General features: G+C 42.4%; 1 protein-coding gene across 1 annotated transcript in view; it reads left to right on the top strand.

Moving 5' to 3' along the window:
- Positions 1-7,411: 7,411 nt before the first annotated feature.
- LOC120473071 (uncharacterized) overlaps positions 7,412-24,562 on the top strand; it is a 29,172-nt gene continuing 12,021 nt past the window's right edge. The window contains exons 1-5 of the mRNA XM_039662700.2: positions 7,412-7,478; positions 8,355-8,940; positions 9,238-9,589; positions 9,673-11,311; positions 19,356-19,733. Of these exons, the coding sequence (XP_039518634.2) occupies positions 9,256-9,589; positions 9,673-11,311; positions 19,356-19,733 (2,351 nt within the window). The 5' untranslated portion in view covers positions 7,412-7,478; positions 8,355-8,940; positions 9,238-9,255. The remainder of the gene's footprint in view (positions 7,479-8,354; positions 8,941-9,237; positions 9,590-9,672; positions 11,312-19,355; positions 19,734-24,562) is intronic.

The raw sequence follows: 24,562 nt of genomic DNA, 5'->3' as shown, positions 1-24,562 counted from the left end.
CGCATGAGAGTGGACCAGTACGTCTCGGTATGGTTATTTGATACATTTATGTATAGAGTTGTAATAGCTTCTTTTTGCAATTATGGATGTGCAACACACACAGACACACACAAACACTAATGCTGGCGCATTTTTTTGAAACTACATACACATACTGTGATAAAGTTTGCTATGTACAAGCGAAATACATTTATACGAGGGACCTGTGGCGTCATGTTTACTTGTCATACAGGTGCTTCTGTGGCAAATGTGAGAAGATGGCTAACTTAAAGAACAACAACATATGCAGTTTTTAATACAATATCTTTAAATATATATGTATAAACGTGTGGTTACACACTATACAAACAATGTTTAAATTATATACACAGACATCCTACGACGACAACAACTTTAGACGCATAATTTGTTGTTGAATTGGCTGACAGACTGAAATGACTATTTGCTCAAAAATCATAAAATACTTACTAGAGGTGACGTTGGATCGCAAACAGTAGACGACAATCCACAGTTGAGGATTAACTTTTAAGCCACAACAACAGGATTAACCCACGAGTCCACGACAGAACACTTACGTTTCCAAGAGACATTACCGGCTGTCGTTGAAACAATGGAGGATGGTGTGTACAGATCACCGAGGGCGGGGTCTAGGCCACAACCACACTGTCAATCAAACCCCTTTCTCATGTTCTACGTCACAAAGAGCTGAATCTTAGAACAGCTCGTTCTGAGGCAGTGCACATGATTTATTGAGATTGAAAAAAAAAACACTGGGTGGATTTTTATCATTCTAGGATGGTTTTGCTCACACACTGCCAACGCACATTTATGTTCAAACACCATGTAAAAGTGAATTTTCCATAATAGGTGCCCTTTAATGTCTAATGACATATTAGGGAAAATGTATGATTAATTGAAATAAATTTCTTACATACAGCTCCTTTAACAAACATTGAGGAAGCCAAGGTTATTACGTCCATTAAAATATTCTAATTTGACCTTTTTATGAAAGTACATTTTTCATTTGGTCATATTAATTAACTTCTGAATCAATTTGCTGACTCGCAACGATAAGTATAGTAAACATCTTGTTTTCTGCCTGAAGAAAATATTCTTTGGCTCTGTCCTTGAAACAGCAACTATAAACAGCCTACAGCATATTAAAGTGTTGCTCATGTTTCTTAGTATTCCCATTGTGCTGTCTCTATGAGGAAGACAAGCAGTAGAATAGATTTAAACAGTGTAAAATGACCATATTATTTAAAAAGACATCTCTTGAAATGTCTGCCACCGACTTGTGGTGTTAAGCCTGTTTCTAGACTAGCTTTCACCCCCTCGTGTATATTAGAAAACATGCTGTCTCAGAACAACGGTTTCCTAGAAGAGTGTAGCTGAGAGTGGTGCTTGGCCCTGATCCAACCAGCCAATCAAATACCAGAGCCTTCAGCTAATTCGCATTTTATGCTGTGATTGGTCAACGGTGGTTGATGTCCCAAAATGCTCCCAGCTCAGAGCAGTTGACCTTACCTCACATTACCCAATCTGTACTGCGCTATGTTGCCTCTTATGAGTCTTTCAGCCTCTGTTGAACTGTGATTCTTACAGCAAGCTCATTATAGAGCAGTGCATATCATATTTGACTAAAGGCCCATTTACACCAAGGATGCTAACTTTAACAAAAATAAATTGTTTTAAAAACTGTTCTAACTGTCAAGAGTACACATCACAACTATTACAGTAATAATGATACTGTTGGAAGCACTTTCATAATGATTTTTTTACAGCTGATGAACGATTGACAGCCAATTGAAATTCACCCTGCTATATGGTTTCATTTTAAATCAGCTTATGGTTACTTTTTAATCCATGTAACATTTATATATATATATATATATATATATATATATATATATATGCATATGTATTAGGAGATTACATTTATGTTGTCATTTTGACAGTGGATTAGTGCAAAAGAAAATGTGCTTATGAGAGAGAACATGGATTATATAATATCTCAAACAGGGTCTTATCCGCTCTAGGCCAGAGGGCAAAAAAAAAAAAAAACCTGGTTTCTTGTCAGTACCTCTTTAATTCAGTAGTGACTCCACAAGCAGTGGAATCTTGTGGATGCTTGGATTGCATATACAATCAAACAATTGAGTTTTGTTGCACAAGATCGAGAACGAAAAAGAAAAAGTAGAAAAAACAAACAGATTAAAGCAGAGAGAGCAGTGTAACAAGGACAGTGGTTCACAGCAGAAGCCGTGTGAGGACTGTTTATGTGGCTCTCTTTGTTTATTCATTCAACCTCAGCCGGTATTCATATCTTATGTGTTCATGTATTCCTTTTGGTAGATGGTTTTATACAACAAGGATGGTCAGTCACTCCGACCCTCGAAAAACAGCATTAAATGGAAGAAAAACATGAAAGCGTTCTCTGTTACTAACATTGCCTCTGCTCCCTGAGATAATGAGTGAGTATTGCGTCGCTAGGTGCATTGGGGAAAACTATTTTTTCTCTGAATACTGAAGCCTTATTGAATCACGCAGTGAAACTGCATGAACCTATGGGGCTAAAGCCCGGCGAAAATGGGCGGGGCTACCTGTCTATTTTAGTGGGCATTTCGCAGTAGGATCTCAGATCAATTTGACTGAAGTGACGGAGGCTAAGTTGTGCAGCATGATAGCATGGCCAGCTATGCAATACTCGCTCCGGGTATCTCAGAGAACCGAGGTTACATTAATAACCAAGTATGTTCCCTATCGATACGGTTCACTTGTGTTGCGTCGCTAGACGCGTTGGGAACCCAGTCCAATAGCGCCGTGCTATAATTGCAGAGTGACATCCGTTCTATGGCCTTTGATTTCTGCCTTAAGGGCTCTTATCCTCAAGTGTCTAATAGGCCAAGATAGGGCAAGGGACTTGCCAGAGACTAAAGGACTCAGGCCACCATGTCGGAGCCACAAGGTAAAGAGTTCTAGTGTGTTGAGGTCAAAGCCGAGCTAGACCGTGCTTGTAGAGCTGGGATGTCAGTCATAGTTGTATAATCTGGTGAAGGTGGATGGCGAGGACCAGCCTTCCTCCGCACAGATGTCGCCAATGGATACTCCATCTGACCAAGCCCAGGATGAGGCCATGCCTCTGGTGGACTGGGCCTTTACTCCGATGGGGCACTGGAGGCCCATTGAAGCATAAGCTAGTACAATCACATCCACTATAGTGGAATAATTTTTGCTTCGTGACCGAATGCCTTTTGGTGTGGCCCCCGAAGCACACAAAGAGCTGCTCTGACTGTCTGAACTAGGCAGAGCGCTCAATATACTGTATACTCTTAAGGCTTGGTGCAACTCTTGCTCATCCTCTGAAAAGGGAAGAGCAGAGAGAGTAACAACCTGTGCTCTGAACGGGTGAGAGAGCATCTTAGTTATACAACCATGTCTTGATTTGAGTTTGACTTTACTGTCATTAGGCCCAAACTCAAGGCAAGACTCTCGCAGGGAGGTATATAGGCTGAGATATAGGGATGGGACAGTGACCCTGAAAAAGTCACTGGTGATTCGCTGGCTGGAAGACGGTGAGCTCTTGGCAACATTGATCCGAGGCATTTCAAATGGTTGAGGAGCAAGGATCTGTGAGTGTCTAACTCGGCCTCCGACTGGGCCAGTTGCGCACCCCGTCTGTTTCACTTCGTGAAAGTCCGCAGAGCCAGAGACGGTCCGAATCGGAGAACAGTATACTGATAAGCCAGCCCCTTCAAACGCAATTCTCAAGAACGGTCTGTAATGGGGGGGTTATCTCGATATAATTGTAGACGTCTTTCAGATCCACTGAGAAACATCAATCCCCTGGGCATACTTTCACGAGGATTTGCTTCAATGTTAACATCTTGAACTGCGTTTCATAATGGTGTGGCCCAAAGCTTGCAAAAAATGTACGATGACCACCCGTCTCTCTTTGCATTGCACCGCACAGCATTTTCACCCATTGTCCCGCACGTCGTATTATAGGAAATAGTCCCGCATTTTCATTAGTCTGTTGGTTTTTTAATTATCATACATCATACAAGTTTTTTTTTACCTTTTTAATAAAGCATTTTATGTACTCTTTTGCGGCATAGTTTTTCACGCTTCGTCAGAAGTACAAATACAAAAGCCGTATTTAAATCCTATCCAATGGTTGGAAGGATTTAAAGTTCAAGTTGTGACTGCAGTCAATCAATATGTGGAGCGGTGATTCGTGCAGAATCATGCAGTGCGACTAGAGAAGTCTGATTCATGATTTAACTACTCTTATCAGTCGGTTCTCTTTAGTAAATCAAAAACATTAAGATGAGTCTATAACTAATGTGAGACCAGTGGAATTTGATTAAACCTTCATGCCATCTCAAGCAGCACTATACAGCACTGTTTAAATGTGGGATTTTTTTCCTTTACTCTTCATGTAACTCTTCATGCAGCTTCTATGCTGTGTTTGCATTATAAAGATGTCATAATGCTCTTTTGGCTTGGAATAGGAATAGAGGAGAGGTGAGCGAGTCTGTTGTTCTCTTGTCTTGATGTCAGCCGAGTGAAAGCTGAAATGACTCATCTCTGAGATGTTTCTCACATAAGCAATAAGCTCATTTGCTGCTTGTCCTCATTTGTCCTTTGCATTTGTTTTCTTGAGGAACACGAATTGCGAATTTGTGGAGCACTTGTAGTTGACAATACATATAAAACTGTCAAGACAATAAAGGTTCAGAGTTGTTTGGTCTTTTTTTGTCATTTATAAGTGTTTGCTTGGTCATCTCTTTGTGGAAATGTGGAAAGTAGAATTATTGGCATTTTAATCCTTTGCTCAAATAACTAATTTGAAAAAGTGTAAGGCCATAAATATATCTCCGAAGACCTGGTGTGCATGTTTATCAAACATATACCATTTTCCTCCAATAAAAAGGACTGGAGAATGTCAGGGGGAAAAAGTGAGGGGGAAAAAGAGAGTTATTAAAAATAATGTAGGAAATAGGCAAACATTTTAAAAAATGTAAAAGATTTTTGTTCACTTCCTTCCGGTAACTTTATACTATATGCCTAATACTGGAGACGACAGCCAAACAGATGACTCAGTTCCGGAGCCTGGCGAAGGAACGTTGCTAATTTTATACTCTTTAATGTGCGTAAGAGAGGACTGATCAAACATGAAATGTTCTCTCTCCAGATGTATCACACATGACTCATCACTCAATAGAGTTACATAAGACAGCCTGTTTTCATCATTTGTTGACAACACCCCACATTCTTGCAGTCCTTGTGCTGACTTTGAGGAACTGTCAAGTGTTCACCAGCATGTCTTGGACAGCTGGTGCCCTTTAATGGTGAAATATGAGACTAGAATTGTTCAGTTAAGTTCAGTGTCAGTTCGGTTTTTCTGTGATATAAGTACAAAGTGGGTCAGGTGCACTTGAGTGCTTCTTCATGAACTTTTCATGCAGTGCTCCATTATTTAACCTTCAGGCCGTTTTGTATACGACACTGAGTAAATGAAATGCTCATACAGTAAATGTTTAATGAAGCTGTGATATAATGCAAGCATTTGGAAATGCTTTGTGCTCTGCTTTTCATAGATTATGGTCACCATAATCTATCAAAATAGGTCACCTGCTTCTTTCAAGTGAGTTCATGTACATGCATACTAATATAAAACTTTCTTGATGGTAAAAGTCTCCATGCCTGTTTCGCAGTGATGCTGAAAGGCAAGTTTCTTCCTTGCTACCTTGTTCTGTAAGTACAGCTTCTGGTTTAAACTGATTAAATAAACATTTTTTTCAAACACTTTTTTCATATATGGGAAATTATTACAATAATGTCACATGCCAACTGCTGGTAGACTGTTGTAGTATTGACTACTAGAGTAAAGAACTGTGAGGATTATATATTATAAGCATAAAATTGACTTTCAGTTGTGATTACTCACTGCAATGTGTGCTTTTTCTTATACATTTCTTATAAATTTGACTGTTGTGGGCTAGCTTAATCTTAGCTAGATTAAATTTTGGTGAAACGTTTTTTAACATCTCATTTTAATTTACATAGAGAACCAAAGCGTATAGAGTAATTTCCTGAAGCCAAAAGAAAACCAAATAATGACTACATTTCAAAGCATATTAAACCTTCTGTGGTGTAGGTGTGATTTCTTCAGCTATGCTGTATATTTTCCATGCGTCCTCTTATTTCATTCATATTTTCACCATAAAGTTGACCCCTCACTCAGCTGTTGAGTTCTCATTCCCTTGCCAATTGCCATTAGCTCTGTAATATCGTGTTCAACATCGCGCTGCTCGCCGCAAGTGGACTTTATTTTCTTTTTTAAGCTGTTCTCAATTTAATTTTTGAAACAGGGCATTGCTCTAACGACCTATTAACACGTGTCCACTGTGTTTTCACTGATCGGATAGCTACCTAATCTTCGGATCGTGAAAAGACCAGGTGTAAATGCCCTCCAAAACAAATTCAAAACTATTTGCAGTCTGATTACTGAAACCACTTCAGAAGTGTAAATGCAGTTGTTTGTTCAATACACATACTGTATGTAGGTTAGTCCTTCCAAATAATAATAATGAAGGTGCATGTGATTATTAGCCATATAGCACAACACAACTGCAAAAATACATTGCTCTGCCACAGATGAGTATCTCTCCAGGAAGGAGATACTTCAGTGTTTTTTTACGTGAACTTTCCATAGATTACAGGAATTGAAGACCAGATTTATGTTCATTTTGTGAAGATACATTTATGTGACCAAGTATAAATGAAACTGTTTTTACAACTGATAGCTGATAGTGTGAACGTCCCTCAAGTCCTTTTACAGCAGTGCTGAGGGATGATTCACTTGTATTTTGCTCTTAGTTTTTTTTGACTGTTATTTCTTGTCTCTGGCTGCTCTGCTGCACCAGATATAATCGATAAAGCAGCAACTCCCCCTCCTGGATGTCTTGTGCTACTACATTTTTTTGAGGAGCTGAGGAACTTTATAACTCATCATGACCCTTTTCACCAATTTTTTTAAACTGTATTTTTATTTTTTTTGCAGTATGATTGTGCCGATAAAACAACTTCTGGTATATTTTCTTCTTCTGATACAAGTTGAACATCAGCTCCGGAAAGCTTCTTCTATGAGGCGAGTGTCTTTGAGCAGCCTAAATCCTGTTTTCTTATGGAAAGATCAGCTTTCTCTTCAAAGCAAACCCATAAAAAAATTTTATCAGTTTTTGACCAGGTTATGAGATTAGTTTTCTTTCTTTCTTGCTTGCTTTCTTTCTTACTTGCTTTCATGCTTGCTTGCTTGCTTGCTTGAGGCTACACTCCATCCCAGTAGGAGGCGGAAATGCACCTCAAGCTGGTTTGCCAACCGAGAGAAATACATAAAAAAGTAGTAACTGACAGTTAGTTAGTAGACACGAGACCGTCTTGTTTGGTGTGCTGTCTGAAGTTTGCTGCGGGTAAATTTTAATCCAGTTCATACAGTAGTAACGTTAGCTCAAAATACCTTGATTTTGCATTTTGATATACACATCTTTGTATTCTTTGTATTTGTAAGTATGCTTTTATGATTTGTGCCATTTTATGTCAGTAATCACGAACAAGCTATAGCTGTAGCCCATCGTCTCCGTATATTCTCTTTACAGTAAGTTAACTTTACTTTGGTGAATGCTATGAAACCATGTGTGAAGCGAATAAAAAATAATAAAGAAATCTAACCATACACATGGTAATGATGATAAACGCAGTTATGAATGTCTTGAGAAACTAATTTCGATGTGGCTTTGGTTTCGTTTTGATCGCTTCTATTAAGGGAAGTGAGCTCATTAAGTCTGTAGTGCTAGTCCAAACAATGAACGTTCATTACTTTCAGTCTAGAAATGAACTTTTGTACACTTGTCATGAAAATAGCTTTTATGTAAAAATGAAACGTAAACTACCGTTCAAAAGTTTTAGATCATTAGCCTATTTTAAAATGTTTTTTAAAAGAGTCTCTTCTGCTCACCAAGTTAGGCTTTTTTTAATCCAAAATACAGTAAAAAACAGTATTGTAAAAATATCATTACAATATAAAATAACTGTTTTCTACTTGAATTTATTTTAAAATGAAATGTTTTCGATTTAAAGCTGTATTTTCATAATCATTACTCTAGGCTTCAGTGTCTCACGATCCTTCAGTATTCAATCTGATGCGATGATTTCAAGAAACATTTTGTCACGGTGTGGCCGGGTTTTGTGTCTTGTTCCTTGTTCTTGTCTGTCATGTGATTCCCTGTTTGCCATGTGTCTTATTAATTGTCTGATCATTGTTCCCATGTGGCAGTATCACCCTGTAGCCCAACACTGGTTGCCCACTGAAGCTAAGCAGAGCTGAGCCTGGTCAGTACCTGGATGGGAGATCTTCTGAGAAAACCAGGTTGCTGCTGGAAGAGGTGTTAGTGAGGCCAGGAGGGGGCCCTCACCCTGTGGTCTGTGTGGGTCCTCACATCCCAGTATAGTAATGGGGACACTATACTGTCAAAGAGCACCGTCCTTCGGATGAGACGTTAAACCGAGGCGGCCCTGACTCCCTGTGGTCACAAAAAATCCCAGGATGTCTTTCGAAAGAGTAGGGGTGTAACTATAATCACTGGCTTGCAGCAAAGGCTGTATACGCATACATATACGCATAGTCGAGAAGGGTGACCTCCGACCCGGCGCAGGATGGAGCTCCTCTTCTCTTATATCTAAATCCCCCGGCATGTTTTTTTTTTTTTTTCAAACTTCTAATTTTGACTCTCATTTTCTTTTGTGTTTGTCAATTCACATGTTGTTAACTCACAATGTTTGGTGTCTAGGCTCATGGCGTCCTGGACACAAATATTTTAACAATTCATTAAAGAGGAATCACTGGCCTTCTGAGATTTTGGAATGAAAATAAAGGTTAGAATCATGATTTGGTAGTATTACAGCACAGTGTGAGTTTATAATAGCAATTTTTTTGTTTGCGTTTGACATCTGATAAAGCTAAACCGTAATTGACTGCAGCTTTATTTATAGTCCTCTCCAGAATGTTGATTCAGTTTATTTTTAACTAATACACTTTGAGTATAAATACAGAGAATTAAGTTCACATTATTAAGACTTTTTTTCTATAGTACACACCTGTGAAAATGCTCAAATGTGGAAATGTTATTAATAATTGTAATGTTGTTTGAATACATCTGTCTTGTACCTCAGGTTTGAAAGGCCTGCATTATGGCGTGTGCACGGCAATCTGCTGTTGAGTTCCTCAAAAACGCCAGGAGAAACCTGGTGACCCATATGAAGGACCTTCCTCTGATCATTGAGAATCTTTATCAGAAGAAGGTTTTCAATGAACATGAGGTCGATGCTCTCAAAGCTGAAAGGACCGAGTTTGATAAAGCCAGATGTATATTGGATTGGGTCATTAACAAAGGGGAAGAGGCCAGTTATGAATTACTCAGGATTTTGGATGTCATTAAGAAGAGGACATTGCATCCTGATTTACACTTTTGGATCTGCTGTTTTCCCTTCAGATGGGAAGAGGAAGAGGTCAGCCTTGCATTTGGTGAGTAGATGAAACACATTTCAATAAAAAGGCAGTAAATGAACACATTTCTGTACAAATCTTTATTTGTGTTGCTGTTTTAGGTACAAAGCCCTGTCAAAACTACCAGTCAGCGCTCAAGAAGAAAGCACAAAGGATCCTGAAGGACCAAAGGGAACGTTGCTGTAAATATCCGGATGACAAGGCACAAGGAAACTTCCATTTTATACCTGTTGTTTTAGAGAGAGACTCTGTGGTGAAAACTCCTCAATGTAAAATAAAATGGAAAAACAAAAAGTGCAAAAAGCTGCGACCCAAAAAGCTGAGAGCATACATTCCTACTGAGCAACAAGCACTTTCACCTGTGGATCTGCTGAGATGCCAAGATAAGAGCATCCTCCTCATAGGCAAACCTGGAATAGGAAAGACTACAGTCGTCCAGGAAATGTTGCGTCTGTGGGCAGAGAAAGAGGACCGAGAGCTGGACTATGTGTTTTACTTTGATGAAAGTGTTTTGGCTCACAGTTCTAGTGTTGATGATTTGGAGTCTTTTTTGTTTGATGTAAATTTAAAACCAATGGATAAAGACAGAAAAGACGTTTTTCAAGATATTGAGGAATACTCTGAGAATGTTGTGATTGTATTTGATGGAGTCACTTGTGTGCAAGAACATTCTGTCTTAGAGAAGATCATGGATCACGAGCTCCTGCCTGATGCCAAGATTATAATAACATGCAGAGCAGAAGTAGAAGATGAGCCTCTTTTCAACTGGCCGACACTGAAAGTGTATGTCCAAGGATTCAGTGAAGAGTCTATCAACGCTTACTATCAGAAGATGTTGGGTCACGATCCTGTTCTTCTAGATGTTGTTTTGAAGAATCAAGAGCTGTTCAGTCTCAGCCATGTGCCAATGTATGCATTCATGATTGTCACGTTCATTCCATTTAAAAATGACACAGATTTCAATGATTCACACACAGTCACAGAAATGTACATCCACATTTTCCGTCTTGCACTGAAGAAACATAAAAAAATGAAAACAGTTAAGCAAATAGATAAATATCTGATAGAGAACAAAGATCATGTTCATCTCTTGATGGAAGATGCGTACAATGCAACTAAGCAGAAAACCCTGAACCTTCCAGACATAAGCAGTTATGAGGACGATATGTGTCATGTTTTTTTGAAAATGATCACAACAGACTCATTATCTTCAGCAACGACGTACTGTGCGTTTCTCCACAACACAATGCAGGAGTTCTTCTCAGCTTTGTGGCTTCTTGGACATCCAGATGAAATTGAGAAAGTCCTACAACTCTGTCAGACTGAGGAGAGTAAACACATGAAACATGTTCTTCCCTTCCTATGTGGACTTCTGGGAGAACACAACATTAAACTCATCAAGTGTCTCTTCCCAGAGGATCAGATAAAGAAAACATCTGACTGGTTCATTGAGAAGTTTTTGGAAACGTTCCTCCAAGCTCAGAGTGAAAGTGAAGAGTTTGATCTTCTCTATGTGTGTCAGTGCTTGTATGAGCTCCAGTCTCCTAAAGCGTGCTTCATGTTCCTGGAGAAGATGGACCATCAGCTCGAGCCTGAAGAGGATCTCGACCCTCATCAGTGTTGTGCTTTGGCTTACGTGATCACTCAGTCCAGAGATGAAGAGGTTTATCTGAATCTGGAGGACTGTAACATGACTGACGCAGGAATGAACATGATGCTCAGCTGCTCACCCAAGATCAGGTACTAAGGAATAGGGTTGAAATGATTTATAGCAATATATATATATCGTGGGTGTGAAAATCATTTGCAATATAGTTTTTTCCCCTCCTTAAATATTTATTCTTTCATCATGCTTAAACACTTGTCGTTTTAAACTCATACGATTTTCATTCATCACTTTGTTTTATGAAACCTTTTTAGATGGTTTATTCTTATCATGTAAGTGCATTAGAAAAGAAACAGTGAGAATCGCAAGAGTTGTGTGCGCAGCTTGTAAGAGATCCAGTGAATGCCTGCATTGAAAGCGTTTATTCAAAAAAAATGGAAAAAAGTTTCAGTGACAGAACTACATTAAAATCGTATCGGGATTACAGTATTGTGTATTTTACCAAATCGCAGCATGAGTGTATCTTTACACCCCATCTTTAGTAAGGAAGGATCATGATATTTGACTAGTCAACCAACAACTCTTGGCCTGTATTTAGAGACGCAGTTTCTCACTCTTATAGCCTGTTAAGAGACCGACTCCACAGGACTAACTTCCACAATCCACTCCTGCTATTTCTTTCACTTCAGCCACAATGTTCTTGACTTTTCACCCCCAAAATTTTAATAGATCACAGACTTTATGCAGTTCAGAAATGGCATGCAGGTGTAAGATTAATGTTGTCACAATTAAATATTGAAATCTGAAATGTTTTTCCTATTTGAATATTTAAAGCTCATCTATTCTAGGCCACCCCATAAACCCACAGTAAGAACTACTTTTTTTGCAAACATAATTTACATTAGTATTGAGAACAATAAAACAAATGTTGGAAAGTACATGTAGGGTTTTTTTCTATTACATGCAATTATCAGAGATGAGGTAAATATAGCGTTGCAATTCAAACTACAGCGTATACATGGTGTATTATGTGTCATGACTGAACAGGCGGAAGCAATTGGGTAACACTTTATTTGAAGGGGTGTGCATAAGACTAACATGACACTGTCATAAAAATGACATAACACCTGTCATGAACATGAAGTAGTCTTTATGAATGTTTATGACTTTTGTCATTCAGTAAATTATGACACTTTTAATGCAAAGTTGACATTGTTCAAAATGTCTTTGTTATGACAACTCGACATTAACAAAGGCAGAAATGTCTTTGTTATGACAACTTGACATTAACCAAGAAATCATAAACTGTCAACCTGACATTTTTATAACTAGTCCAACGTGTTCCACTTTACTTGAGGTAAGGGGAAATATTAATGACACTGTTGTTTGACAGCATTTGACCGTGTAATAACCCTTAATGACATCTTTATAACTAGTACAAAGTGTTCCACTTTACTTGAGGACAAGTAAAATATTCATGACAGAGTTATGGTGTCATGACGGCCAAAGTCAAAACCAACCACACATGACAGGGTAATGTAATGTTAAAACAAAGCTAAATAACTTCTTTAAGTTTGATAATTAGACCTGTTATGACATATTTGTGACAGGTTATGATTTCTTGGTTAATGTCAAGTTGTCATAATCAAGACATTTCTGCCTTTGTTAATGTCAAGTTGTCATAACAAAGACATTTTAAACAATGTCAACTTTGCATTAAAAGTGTCATAATTTACCGAATGACACCTGATGACAAAAGTCATAAACATTCATAAAGACTCCTTCATGTTCATGACAGGTGTTATGTCATGTTTATGACAGTGTCATGTCAGTCTTATGCACACCCCTTCAAATAAAGTGTTACCAGCAAGGGCAGTTAAACTCTTTTATTAAATAGGTAGATGACACAAGCAACAGTCTTATTTCCAGTCCATTTTCTTATTGTTAGCGGCGCAGGGGCTCCAATGGTCAGGTGCAGCGTGCAGTGGTGAAGGTGGTGGTGAAATCCAACGACGGTGATCCAAACAACAGTGAACATGAACTGGAACCAAGGAAGAACACGACTGAGCGAGACAGGAGACACACACACACCGGGAACCACAAGCAACAATCTGACAAACGAGATGAGAAGTTGATGAGAATATATACACATGATGATCGACTGCAGCTGGTGATTGGTGATTGCTGATGAGTGCTGATAGAGCGGCACGCCCCTCTAATCAGCACACACACACAACAATAACAGAAACACGAGAAAAGAAGTAGACATAGGATAGGATTTACCAACCGTGACCGTATGGGCCTGTGGTCCATTAAAAAAATTCAAACGTCTGTTTTTCGTCTCAGTCTCTGTGGTTTTAAGAGATTTCAACCCTGGGGTCATTCAGCGGTCCTTAAGAAGAAGGAGGAGGTCTGTTTTAAATCCTTTTCTTCAGATCGAACAACGTTATCTTGGTTCATCCCGAAATCTGCCATTTCTGAACCAATCAGTCTTTTCCACACTATCTAAAGTTGCCAACGTTGTTCCTTTAGTTGGGCTCATCTTTTTGCTTGGCCATAAAGGTTTTCGTTGGCTAGCGTAGACTGGCAGGTGTAACGGGGAGGCATTGTCTTGAGAATCCATATGCAGCTTTATTAGAACAGAATTCACGTCAAACAGGCAAGGGTCAATCACAGGCTTCAATAACAGTGTAGATAAGGCAGAATCAAAGTCAGAGTTCAGGCTGAGGATCAGGGCTGGCGGCAAACACACAGGGTAATCGAACAACAAGGCAGATGCAATCAGAACAGGCAGGCAGCAAAGATTCAAGGTCCAATAAACAGTCCAGGTCATACACGGGAAATCACACACGGAATAAACGCTCAGAAATGTATGCATGGCAAGACAAGACTTCGCAATGATGAGGCTGAGAGAACAGTTTAAATAGAGAGAGTGAATGGGAAACACCTGTGAGACAAATCAGCCACAGGTACGGGGATTATGGGATTTGCAGTCCAAGGGAATTAGTACTCCGGAGATGCTGACCTCTGGTGGTGAGTGGAGGGCGCCACAGAGGCTGTATTCGTGACAGAGCCCCTCCCCTGTGAGCGGCTCCTGACGCGAGGAGGCAAACGACGCCGGGGTCTTCCTCGAGATCTTGGGGCAGGTTTGTCCGGGTGATCTCTGTGGAAATCACTAGTGAGTGAAGGGTCTAGAACGTCATTAGCGTTGATCCAGGATCTCTCCTCTGGACCGTATCCTTCCCAGTCCACGAGGTACTGAAGGAGTCTGCCCCGACGACGAGAGTCCAGGATTTCATGGACCCGGTAAGCCTCCTGACCGTCGATGATGATGGGAGGAGCTCTCTGGTCAACAGCCTCGTCTAAGCCCTCCTCTCCACTCGGACCACCAGCGGGCTTGAGCAAGGAGACATGAAAGGTGGGTGAGATACGGTAATGGTCAGGTAAGGCTAATCTAAAAGAAACTGGAGTGATTTGTCTGATGATTCTGAAAGGACCCACGTACCTGGGACTGAGCTTCTTGCAAGGTAACCGGAGCCGTATGTTTCGGGTGGACAACCAAACCCATTGCCCTGGTTGGTAGTTGGGATTGGTACGCCGATGTGGATTGGCCTGTCCTCTGGTGCGATGCACTGCCCTTTGTAGATGGACATGAGCACTATTCCACGTCTCCTCACTGCGTTGTAACCATGAATTGATTGCGGGTAAATCCGAGGGTTCTCCAGACCATGGAAACAATGGGGGTTGGAAACCTAGGATGCACTGAAAGGGGGTGAGCCCTGTAGACGGCTTACAAAGTGAATTTTGAGCGTACTCAGCCCATAACAGATAGCGACTCCAGTCGAACTGATTCTTCTGGCAATATGAGCGAAGGAAGCGGGTGAGTTCCTGGTTTAATCTCTCTACTTGACCATTGGCTTCAGGATGATATCCAGAGGTTAGACTGACATTAATGTTCAGTAGCTGACAGAAAGCGGACCAGACTCGGGAGGTGAACTGTGGACCCCGATCAGAGACTATATCCTCCGGTAGACCGTAGAATCGAAACACATTGTTGCAGAGGACCTCAGCGGTTTCCAGGGCAGTGGGAAGCTTGGGAAGAGGTATCAGTCTGCAGGCTTTTGAGAAACGATCAATTACCGTGAGAATGGTAGTGTGACCCTGAGAGAGAGGAAGATCCGTCACGAAGTCGATGGCGATGTGTGACCATGGTCTTTGTGGGATGGGTAATGGATGAAGAAGCCCAGCAGGTAATTGATGTGGAGATTTAGAGGTATTGCAGATGGTGCAATTTTGAATGAACGTGATGGTGTCCGCTCGTATAGAAGACCACCAGAACTTGTTGTTGAGGAGTTGTAAAGTAGCTGTTATACCTGGATGACCGGAACTTGGGTTAGTGTGTACCATTTGTATTACTCTCTGTCTTAGGGCCAGTGGAACGTACATAAGATTAGGTGGGGTTTCAGCCGGTGGAGGTTCGGTGACTTGGGCTTCCGCGATCTCAGTTTATATATCCCACTGCACAGGTGCGAGAATGATGGTGGATGGAATGATGGGTTCTTGATCTGGCGATAGGAGATCTGACTCATAAAGTCGAGAGAGTGCATCTGCCTTGGTATTTTGCGAGCCTGGACGATACGTAACTCTGAAATCAAATCTGGTGAAAAAGAGTGACCATCTGGCTTGTCGATGGTTGAGTCGTTTGGCTGATTTCAGATATTCGAGGTTACGATGATCAGTGAGTACAGTGAACAGATGTTTAGCCCCCTCCAGCCAGTGGCGCCACTCCTCGAATGCCGCCTTCATTGCGAGAAGTTCGCGATTGCCAACATCATAATTCTGCTCGGTAGGATTTAATTTACGGGAGAAGAACGCACAGGGAAACAGCTTGGGAGGTTCCCCCTGGCGTTGTGAAAGCACTGCCCCAATGCCCGTGCTAGAAGCGTCTACTTCAACTATGAATTCACGTTCAGGATCTGGGTGGTGTAGAATTGGAGCGGTTGTGAATCTCTCTTTTAGTTCACTGAATGCTGCTAAAGCTGCTGAGGACCAGGTTAGTCGTTGGGTTCCCTTCTTGATCATGGATGTCATTGGGGCAGCGATACTGCTGAAGTTACGGATGAACCGCCGATAGAAATTGGCAAAACCCAAGAAGCGTTGCAGTTCCTTGAGAGTAGTAGGTTGGGACCACTGAGCTACTGCCTGTACCTTCTTGTCGTCCATGGCGACCCCTCCCGAGCTAATCACATATCCGAGGAAGGAGATCACTTGGTGGTCACTTGGTGGAATTCGCACTTCTCTGCCTTGGCGTACAATTGATGTTGAATGAGACGTTTGAGAACCGCTCTGACGTGTTTAACGTGCTCCTCATAAGTCTCAGAGTAAATGAGGATGTCATCGATGTAAACAATTACCCATTGGTTCAACATGTCTCTGAACACGTCGTTAATGAAAGCTTGAAACACGGAAGGGCTATTGGACAATCCGAATGGCATAACGAGATATTCGTAGTGCCCTGTCGTGGTGGAGAAAGCAGTCTTCCATTCGTCCCCCTCACGAATACGGATGAGATTATAGGCACAACGAAGATCCAGCTTGGTGAAATATCTTGCTTGTCTGAGTTGTTCAAGAGCTGCCGGAACGAGAGGTAGAGGGTAACGAAACTTGGTGGTGATGGCATTGAGAGATCGGTAGTCAATACAGGGACGAAGACCTCCATCTTTCTTTTTGACGAAGAAGAAGCCAGCTGATGCGGGTGACGTGGAAGGACGAATGAAACCTTTGCTGAGTTCCTCCTGAATATAGGATCTCATAGCCTCTGCTTCAGGTTGTGACAGCGGAAAGACTCTGCCCTTGGGAGGTTGTGATCCTGGGAGGAGATCTATGGCACAGTCACTGGTTCGGTGTGGTGGTAAGTGTGATGCTTTCATTTTGCTGAATGCCTCGGCTAGATCCTGATAGACACTGGGAAGTACCTCGGTTAAGGAAGTCTCGGTCCCCTTTTTGACAGGCAAGTTGTGAAGACAATTATGAAGACAGAAGTCTGACCATTGAGTGATTTGTTTCTTAGTCCAGGAAATAGAAGGGTTGTGAAGCTCTAACCATGGAAGTCCGAGGATGATGGGATTTTGTGGTGATTGAAAAACAAAATTTCTCCGGGAAGGCGAGCCGAGGACTGGCAGTGTTAGGAATAGCCTGTGCCTGTGCCGGTACCGGTGGTAGAGTCGGGGGTGGCGCCGGTATGCCGGGTGCGGAAGGCTGAAGTGCTTGTAAAGCTTTTACCAGCTCTTCAGTAATCGAAGTCAATCGACTGAGCTGTTGCTGGTGGGTGGCCAGGACCGATGCTTGCGCAGTAACCTCCGTGGTAAAATGGTAGAATGCTGCTGGATCGACATCTGGCGAAGTCTTCTGTAACGGGGAGGCATTGTCTTGAGAATCCATATGCAGCTTTATTAGAACAGAATTCACGTCAAACAGGCAAGGGTCAATCACAGGCTTCAATAACAGTGTAGATAAGGCAGAATCAAAGTCAGAGTTCAGGCTGAGGATCAGGGCTGGCGGCAAACACACAGGGTAATCGAACAACAAGGCAGATGCAATCAGAACAGGCAGGCAGCAAAGATTCAAGGTCCAATAAACAGTCCAGGTCATACACAGGAAATCACACACGGAATAAACGCTCAGAAATGTATGCATGGCAAGACAAGACTTCGCAATGATGAGGCTGAGAGAACAGTTTAAATAGAGAGAGTGAATGGGAAACACCTGTGAGACAAATCAGCCACAGGTACGGGGATTATGGGATTTGCAGTCCAAGGGAATTAGTACTCTGGAGATGCTGACCTCTGGTGGTGAGTGGAGGGCGCCACAGAGGCTGTATTCGTGACAGCAGGAGCCTGGATTTTATGTTTTTGGATTGGTGATTTGGGGTCTGAGATGTTGAGTTTTGTGTGAAATTATGCTTGAATGAATCATCTGGAAAATTCATTTGTGTTTGTTTCGCCCTCAAATCCTACAATGCCTACTTTTAACACTTCCCAAGAGTCTATTGTCAGTAAAAATTGTCTGCTTCACACAAACTCTTCTCTGCTTTTAAATCTCCTTTGTAAAAGCTTCACATGGCATAAATAGTCCTCACTTTAGATTAACTCTAGAGTAAATGGTTAACTGACCACTACTAAATGCTTTATAACGAATCGGAATTAAACATGATATACAGTAGAAATACATGTTAAGCATTTATTAACACGCTAAGTAACTATTACCAGATAATAAGATGTATGAAATCTATGAATGTACATTTAAATAGTTTACTTTTACTTTCTAAGTGATCTTATGAACCCCTGATATTGTAAATAATGCAATGCTTCATTTAGAAATGATAAATTGATCATTAATAAAGTATGAAAATACAATTAAACACATTATAGATATGCTCATAAATGAAGAATAAATGATTTATAGCTGTATTTATAAACTGTTTATTAATGCTTTATAAATTATGAATAAACTGTTCACTAATGATGCAGTTAAAGTGTTAGTGATGTGGTAACCTTAGGGAATGAGATTTGTTATGAATTTAAGAGCTCTAAGGTCTTCACCAAAATACAAGTTGAACTTTTGAAAGCAAAGAAATTAAGACATAAATATTAGTATGTAACGAGGTTAGATGTTATGAGAAGGAGGAGGCAGGAACCGGAGAACATTTAAAGATTTTAATAACAAAATAAAACAAATACAAAACAAAAGTATAAGCCAGCAGCCCCTCACAGATGACTGCTGACCACACAAAACAGAAACAAAACAGAACACAAAATCAGGCCTGTTCCTCTCTCGATCTTCACTGTCTTCTCTCCTCCTTTTATGCTTCCGCTCCTCCGTGAGAGATATGAGACCGGTGTGTCACTCGTTATCAATCACGCCACTGGCCTCGCGCCATGCTCTCACGTCCCTCGACCTCGTCCTGCTCGCCACATAGTATTATAATTTTACTGATGTTCTGTACATTTAAATTGTATTATCATCATTACTATTATTATTAAATTACTTTATTTTACAAAACAATAGAATTATTTCATGCCATAGTAATGTATTTCTTTATTAATTTGCTTAATTGTCATAGTTTAAAATTAGTATTATTAATATTATTATTATTGATGTATGATATCTGTGTTTCAGATTAAAGGTTTGGAAAGAACCACTGAAGCAAATCTCATTCTTCCGAGAATTCTTCCATAAAGCATCTCTGTGCAGTTGCTCCTTTTTTGCCATGAGACACGATAACAACCCAAAACTGTGTGATATTCTGCTGGATCTTTGCTCACATGTGAAGAACTTTGAGACTCAAACAGGCAGGAGTTTCCTTCCAGCATTACAGTCAGTTTTCCAGTCTCCTGATGTCTGGATCATAGATCTCTCACAGAGAAAGACCTCCGTCCTCCTGGAAGTGCTGAAACTCCAGACAGAGAAGAAACCAGTAGACCTGAGAGGATGTTCAGAGGAAGAGCGTGAAATGAAGAGTTTCCTTCAGTGTCTGTCCTACATCTTACAGCTGAGGTAAGATATTTTACAGCCTTTTGATCAACATGTTTAAAAAAGCTGGTGTACACATTTGTGTATCAAATTAATTCCTTTTTTTAAAATTGTTTTGTATTTAGCTTTGGATGCAGAAATGTGTAAAAATGTATTTGTCACAAATCGCGCCTCTGTGGCTCTCTCCGCTCATCCCAGAGCTCCGTCTCCCGATTATTGAACTACATTTCCCAATAGCCCGGTACCTAGGTCTAATCACCGACACAGGTGTTCCTCATCTACCTCTCCATATAAACAGCCCGCTGACTCTCTATCAGTGCAAAGTCTTGTTTTGCCCCGGCGACATTTCTGAGCGTTTCTCTATTGATTATCTGGATTACCTGTGTATTGACCCGTGAATTGACCCGTGACTGTTCTAGGACCTTGATTCTCTGTTTGCTGCCTGCCCCGACCCTTGCCTGTTTCTTCTGGATTTCGATTGTTGCCGCCTGTCTTGACCTCTGCCTGGTATCGTTTATGTTCTGGATTACCTGCTCTATGTTGAATGCTGATCGTTGACTCTTGCCTGTCTGACTATTCTCAATAAACATACTGCACATGGATCTGCACGCTTCTGACTCTGCTTCACAGAAGACTTCGCCAAACACAAGATCCAGCAGCCAAGCATCATCTAGCTTCAGAGCTGTCCACTCAAGCTAATATCCTGGCATCTCACCAACAGCAACTTGTCAAACTGACTACGCTTACCGAACAGCTGGTGAAGTCTGTTCAGTCACTCACGCCTCCTTCTGGTGCTGCGGCTATTCCCTCGGCAGAGTCCGACCCTTCTCCTCCTTTCGTGGGTAATTCATCCAACAATCCCCGCTTATCTCTCCCTGAGAAATATGATGGATGTCCCTCCAAGTGTAAGGGTTTTCTGCTGCAATGCTCCATTTTCATTAATCAGCAGCCCCAGTTCTACCAAACAGACGAGAGTCGAGTTTTGTTTATATGCTCCTTGTTAACCGGCAGAGCTTTGGAATGGGCAACAGCACTCTGAGAAGGAGGTAATCTATCTTTTCCATCCTATCACAGCTTTTTGCAACAATTCAAGGAAGTTTTTGAACATCCTGCCGGAGGGAAAGAACCGGATGAGCTGCTGCTTTCATTACGCCAGGGCGCTTCCTCAGCGGCTGATTACGCTCTATCCTTCCGTACTCTCGCTGCACAGACGGGCTGGGGTGATGACCCACTCAAGTTGCTATATCGGAAGGGTTTGAATACTGACCTACAAGGGGAACTGGCATGTCGGGATGAAGGAAAATCGCTTCATCAACTCATTGATCTGTCCATTCGTCTGGATAATTTAATGCGAGCTCGGCGAGTTCCACAGAGTCACAGAGTCAACGTACCATCAGCTGTAGGTCAGGAGAGCGAACCTATGCAGATCGGCTATACTCGCTTAACCCAAGAAGAGAGAGAGAGAGAGAAGAGTATGCAATCGATTGTGCTTGTACTGCGGTGAATCTGGCCACATGAGGGCGACTTGTCCCAAACGACCCATCTCACGAAACTCTACAGTGGTGAGTTTTCATTTCAATTCCTCAAAATTACTTGAACTGGAGGTTACGCTTTGCTTTGGAGGAGAGAGGATTAATACCACAGCACTAATAGACTCTGGGGCGGCAGGAAATTTCATTGATTTATCTTTCGCTAAGACTTACCATCTCTCTCTTCTTCCATGTACATCCTGGATGGCGGTAGCAGCATTAGATGGACGCCCGTTGGGGAACGGCGAAATACAATACATCTCTCAAGAAATCTCGTTACAGACCAGCACCCTTCACTCAGAACTCATTCAACTGCTTACTATTGAATCACCACGACCCGGCGCCTCTCCTACTCGAGGAAGAATTTTTCCTCTCTCTCAACCCGAATCAGAAGCCATGAAGTCCTACATCGAGGAACAGCTAGCTAAAGGCTTCATACGACCATCCACTTCTCCTGCTTCAGCTGGGTTTTTCTTCGCTAAGAAAAAGGATGGAGGATTACGTCCTTGTATTGACTATTGAAGCCTGAATGAAATCACCGTGAAATTTCGCTACCCATTACCTCTAGTTCCTGCTGCTCTTGAACAGCTCCGTACCGCTAAGTACTTCACCAAGCTCGACCTGAGAAATGCCTATAATTTGATCCGGATCAGAGAGGGGGATGGATGGAAGACAGCCTTCTCAACCACTACGGGGCACTATGAATATAATGTGATGCCCTTCGGATTAGCCAACAGTCCTTCTGTATTTCAGTCCTTTGTCAACGAGATCTTCCGTGACATGCTCAATCGGAATCTTATTGTTTACATTGATGATATCCTGATCTATTCCGAGACTTTTGAGGATCATGTGAGAGATGTCAGTGCGGTACTGCAACGCCTCATTGAGAACCAACTGTTCGCCAAGTTACCCAAATGTGAGTTTCATCAGACGCAGATCGCCTTCCTTGGTTACATAATCAGTGCTGAGGGGGTCACCATGGATTGCGGCAAGGTACAAGCAGTGGTTAACTGGCCGCAACCCACTAACATCAAACAACTACAACGTTTCTTGGGCTTTGCTAACTTCTATCGTCGGTTCATTAGAAACTTCAGCATCATTGCAGCGCCACTTACCTCCCTGCTGCAAGGAGGTGGACATCAGTTGAAGTGGTCATCCAGAAGTTTGGCAGCGTTTCAACAGCTAAAGGAGAGATTCACCACAGCTCCCATTCTGCACCATCCAGACCCAGAGCGAGAGTTTATTGTGGAGGTGGACGCGTCTGATACAGGCATCGGGGCCGTATTGTCACAGCGGCAGGGTAATCCAGAGAAACTTTTTCCTTGTGCATATTACTCACGTAAACTAACCTCAGCCGAGAGAAACTATGACATGGGGGATCGGGAACTTCTGGCTATGAAGGCAGCTTTGGAGGAGTGGCGTCACTGGTTGGAGGGAGCTCATCTCCCTTTTACCGTTCTGACTGATCACCGTAATCTAGAGTACATCAAGACAGCCAAGAGACTGAACCCCAGACAGGCCAGGTGGTCTCTTTTCTTTAGTCGATTCGACTTCAAAGTAACCTACTGTCCAGGTTCCAAGAACGGCAAGGCTGACTCTCTTTCACGGCAGTTTGACAGCTCACCCAGTCCTCGCACTTCAGAGACTATCCTTCCTTCAACCCTCATCGTTGCTCCCATCCAGTGGGACATTATGACGGAGATTTCGGCCGCACAGCAAGAGGAGCAACCACCTCCAGAATGTCCTCCCGATCGTACTTATGTACCAACCCGTCTTCGCACTCGAGTATTGGAATGGGTGCATAATACTCCCAGCGCAGGTCATCCTGGAATTACAGCCACCACTCATCTTGTAACGAACCGGTTTTGGTGGTCGACGCTTCAAGCCGATGTGATCTCCTTTGTACATCAATGCATTGCCTGCAACGTCTCCAAATCATTCCATCAGAAGCCGGCCGGATTACTCCAACCACTTCCAGTACCACAACGCCCATGGTCCCATATCGCCATCGATTTTGTCACTGACCTACCCCCATCACAGAATTTTACCACCATCCTGACGGTGGTAGACCGATTTTCGAAGGCTTGCAGATTCATTCCGCTGGTCAAGCTTCCCACGGCGCTACAGACAGCAGAGGCTTTGGTGCAACAGGTGTTCCGGTTGTACGGATTACCCGAGGATATTGTGTCCGATAGGGGTCCTCAGTTCACTTCTCGGGTTTGGCAGGCTTTATGTGGCCAACTGAATATTAATGTCAATTTAACGTCCGGCTATCATCCACAGGCCAACGGGCAGGTAGAGAGGCTCAATCAGGAACTCACTCGTTTTCTACGAACCTACTGTAACCAGAATCAGCAGGATTGGAGTCGTTTCCTGGTGTGGGCCGAATACGCCCAGAACTCACTATGCAAGCCTTCTACGGGTCTAACCCCTTTCCAATGTATACTGGGTTATCAACCGCCTCTATTTCCCTGGTCTGGGGAACCCACGGATCTTCCGGCCATTGACGCCTGGCTACAGAGAAGTGAGGAAACTTGAAATAATGCTCATGTGCATCTTCAACGTGCAGTTCGACGTTTTAGAGAACAAGCGGACCGTCATCGGAGGAGGGGGCCCAATTATCAACCGGGACAGTGGGTCTGGCTATCATCCAGGGACCTCCGTCTCCATCTTCCCAGCAAAAAGCCGAGTCCTAGGTACGTGGGTCCATTCAAGATTCTTAGACAAATTACTCCTGTGTCATACCGTCTTGCATTACCTTCCACTTACCGTATATCTCCCACTTTCCATGTCTCGTTACTCAAACCAGCCGGAGCTCCGAGTGGAGAGAAGGACCAGGACGAGGTTGCGGAGACGAGCTCCCCTCCCATCATCATCGAGGGCGAGGAGGCTTACCGTGTGAGGGAGATTCTTGACTCAAGACGCCGAGGCAGGGAATTACAGTATCTGATCGACTGGGAGGGGTATGGTCCTGAGGAGAGATCCTGGGTAAAGTCTCATGATATACTGGACCCTACACTGATCTCCGAGTTCCATCAACAGCACCCCACCAGACCTGCTCCGAGACCTCGTGGAAGACCTCGGCGTCGCACTGATCCTCGCTTCAGGAGCCGCTCGCAGGAGGGGGGCTCTGTCACAAATCGCGCCTCTGTGGCTCTCTCCGCTCATCCCAGAGCTCCGTCTCCCAAGTATTGAACTACATTTCCCAATAGCCCCGTACCTAGGTCTAATAACCGACACAGGTGTTCCTCATCTACCTCTCCATATAAACAGCCCGCTGACTCTCTATCAGTGCGAAGTCTTGTTTTGCCCCGGCGACATTTC

This window comes from Pimephales promelas, chromosome 3, assembly GCF_988280905.1.
Source record: "Pimephales promelas chromosome 3, fPimPro1.hap1.1, whole genome shotgun sequence".
Lineage (NCBI taxonomy): Eukaryota > Metazoa > Chordata > Actinopteri > Cypriniformes > Leuciscidae > Pimephales > Pimephales promelas.
The sequence above is the reverse complement of the archived record's forward strand: the minus strand, read 5'-3'. Positions and strand labels throughout refer to the sequence as shown.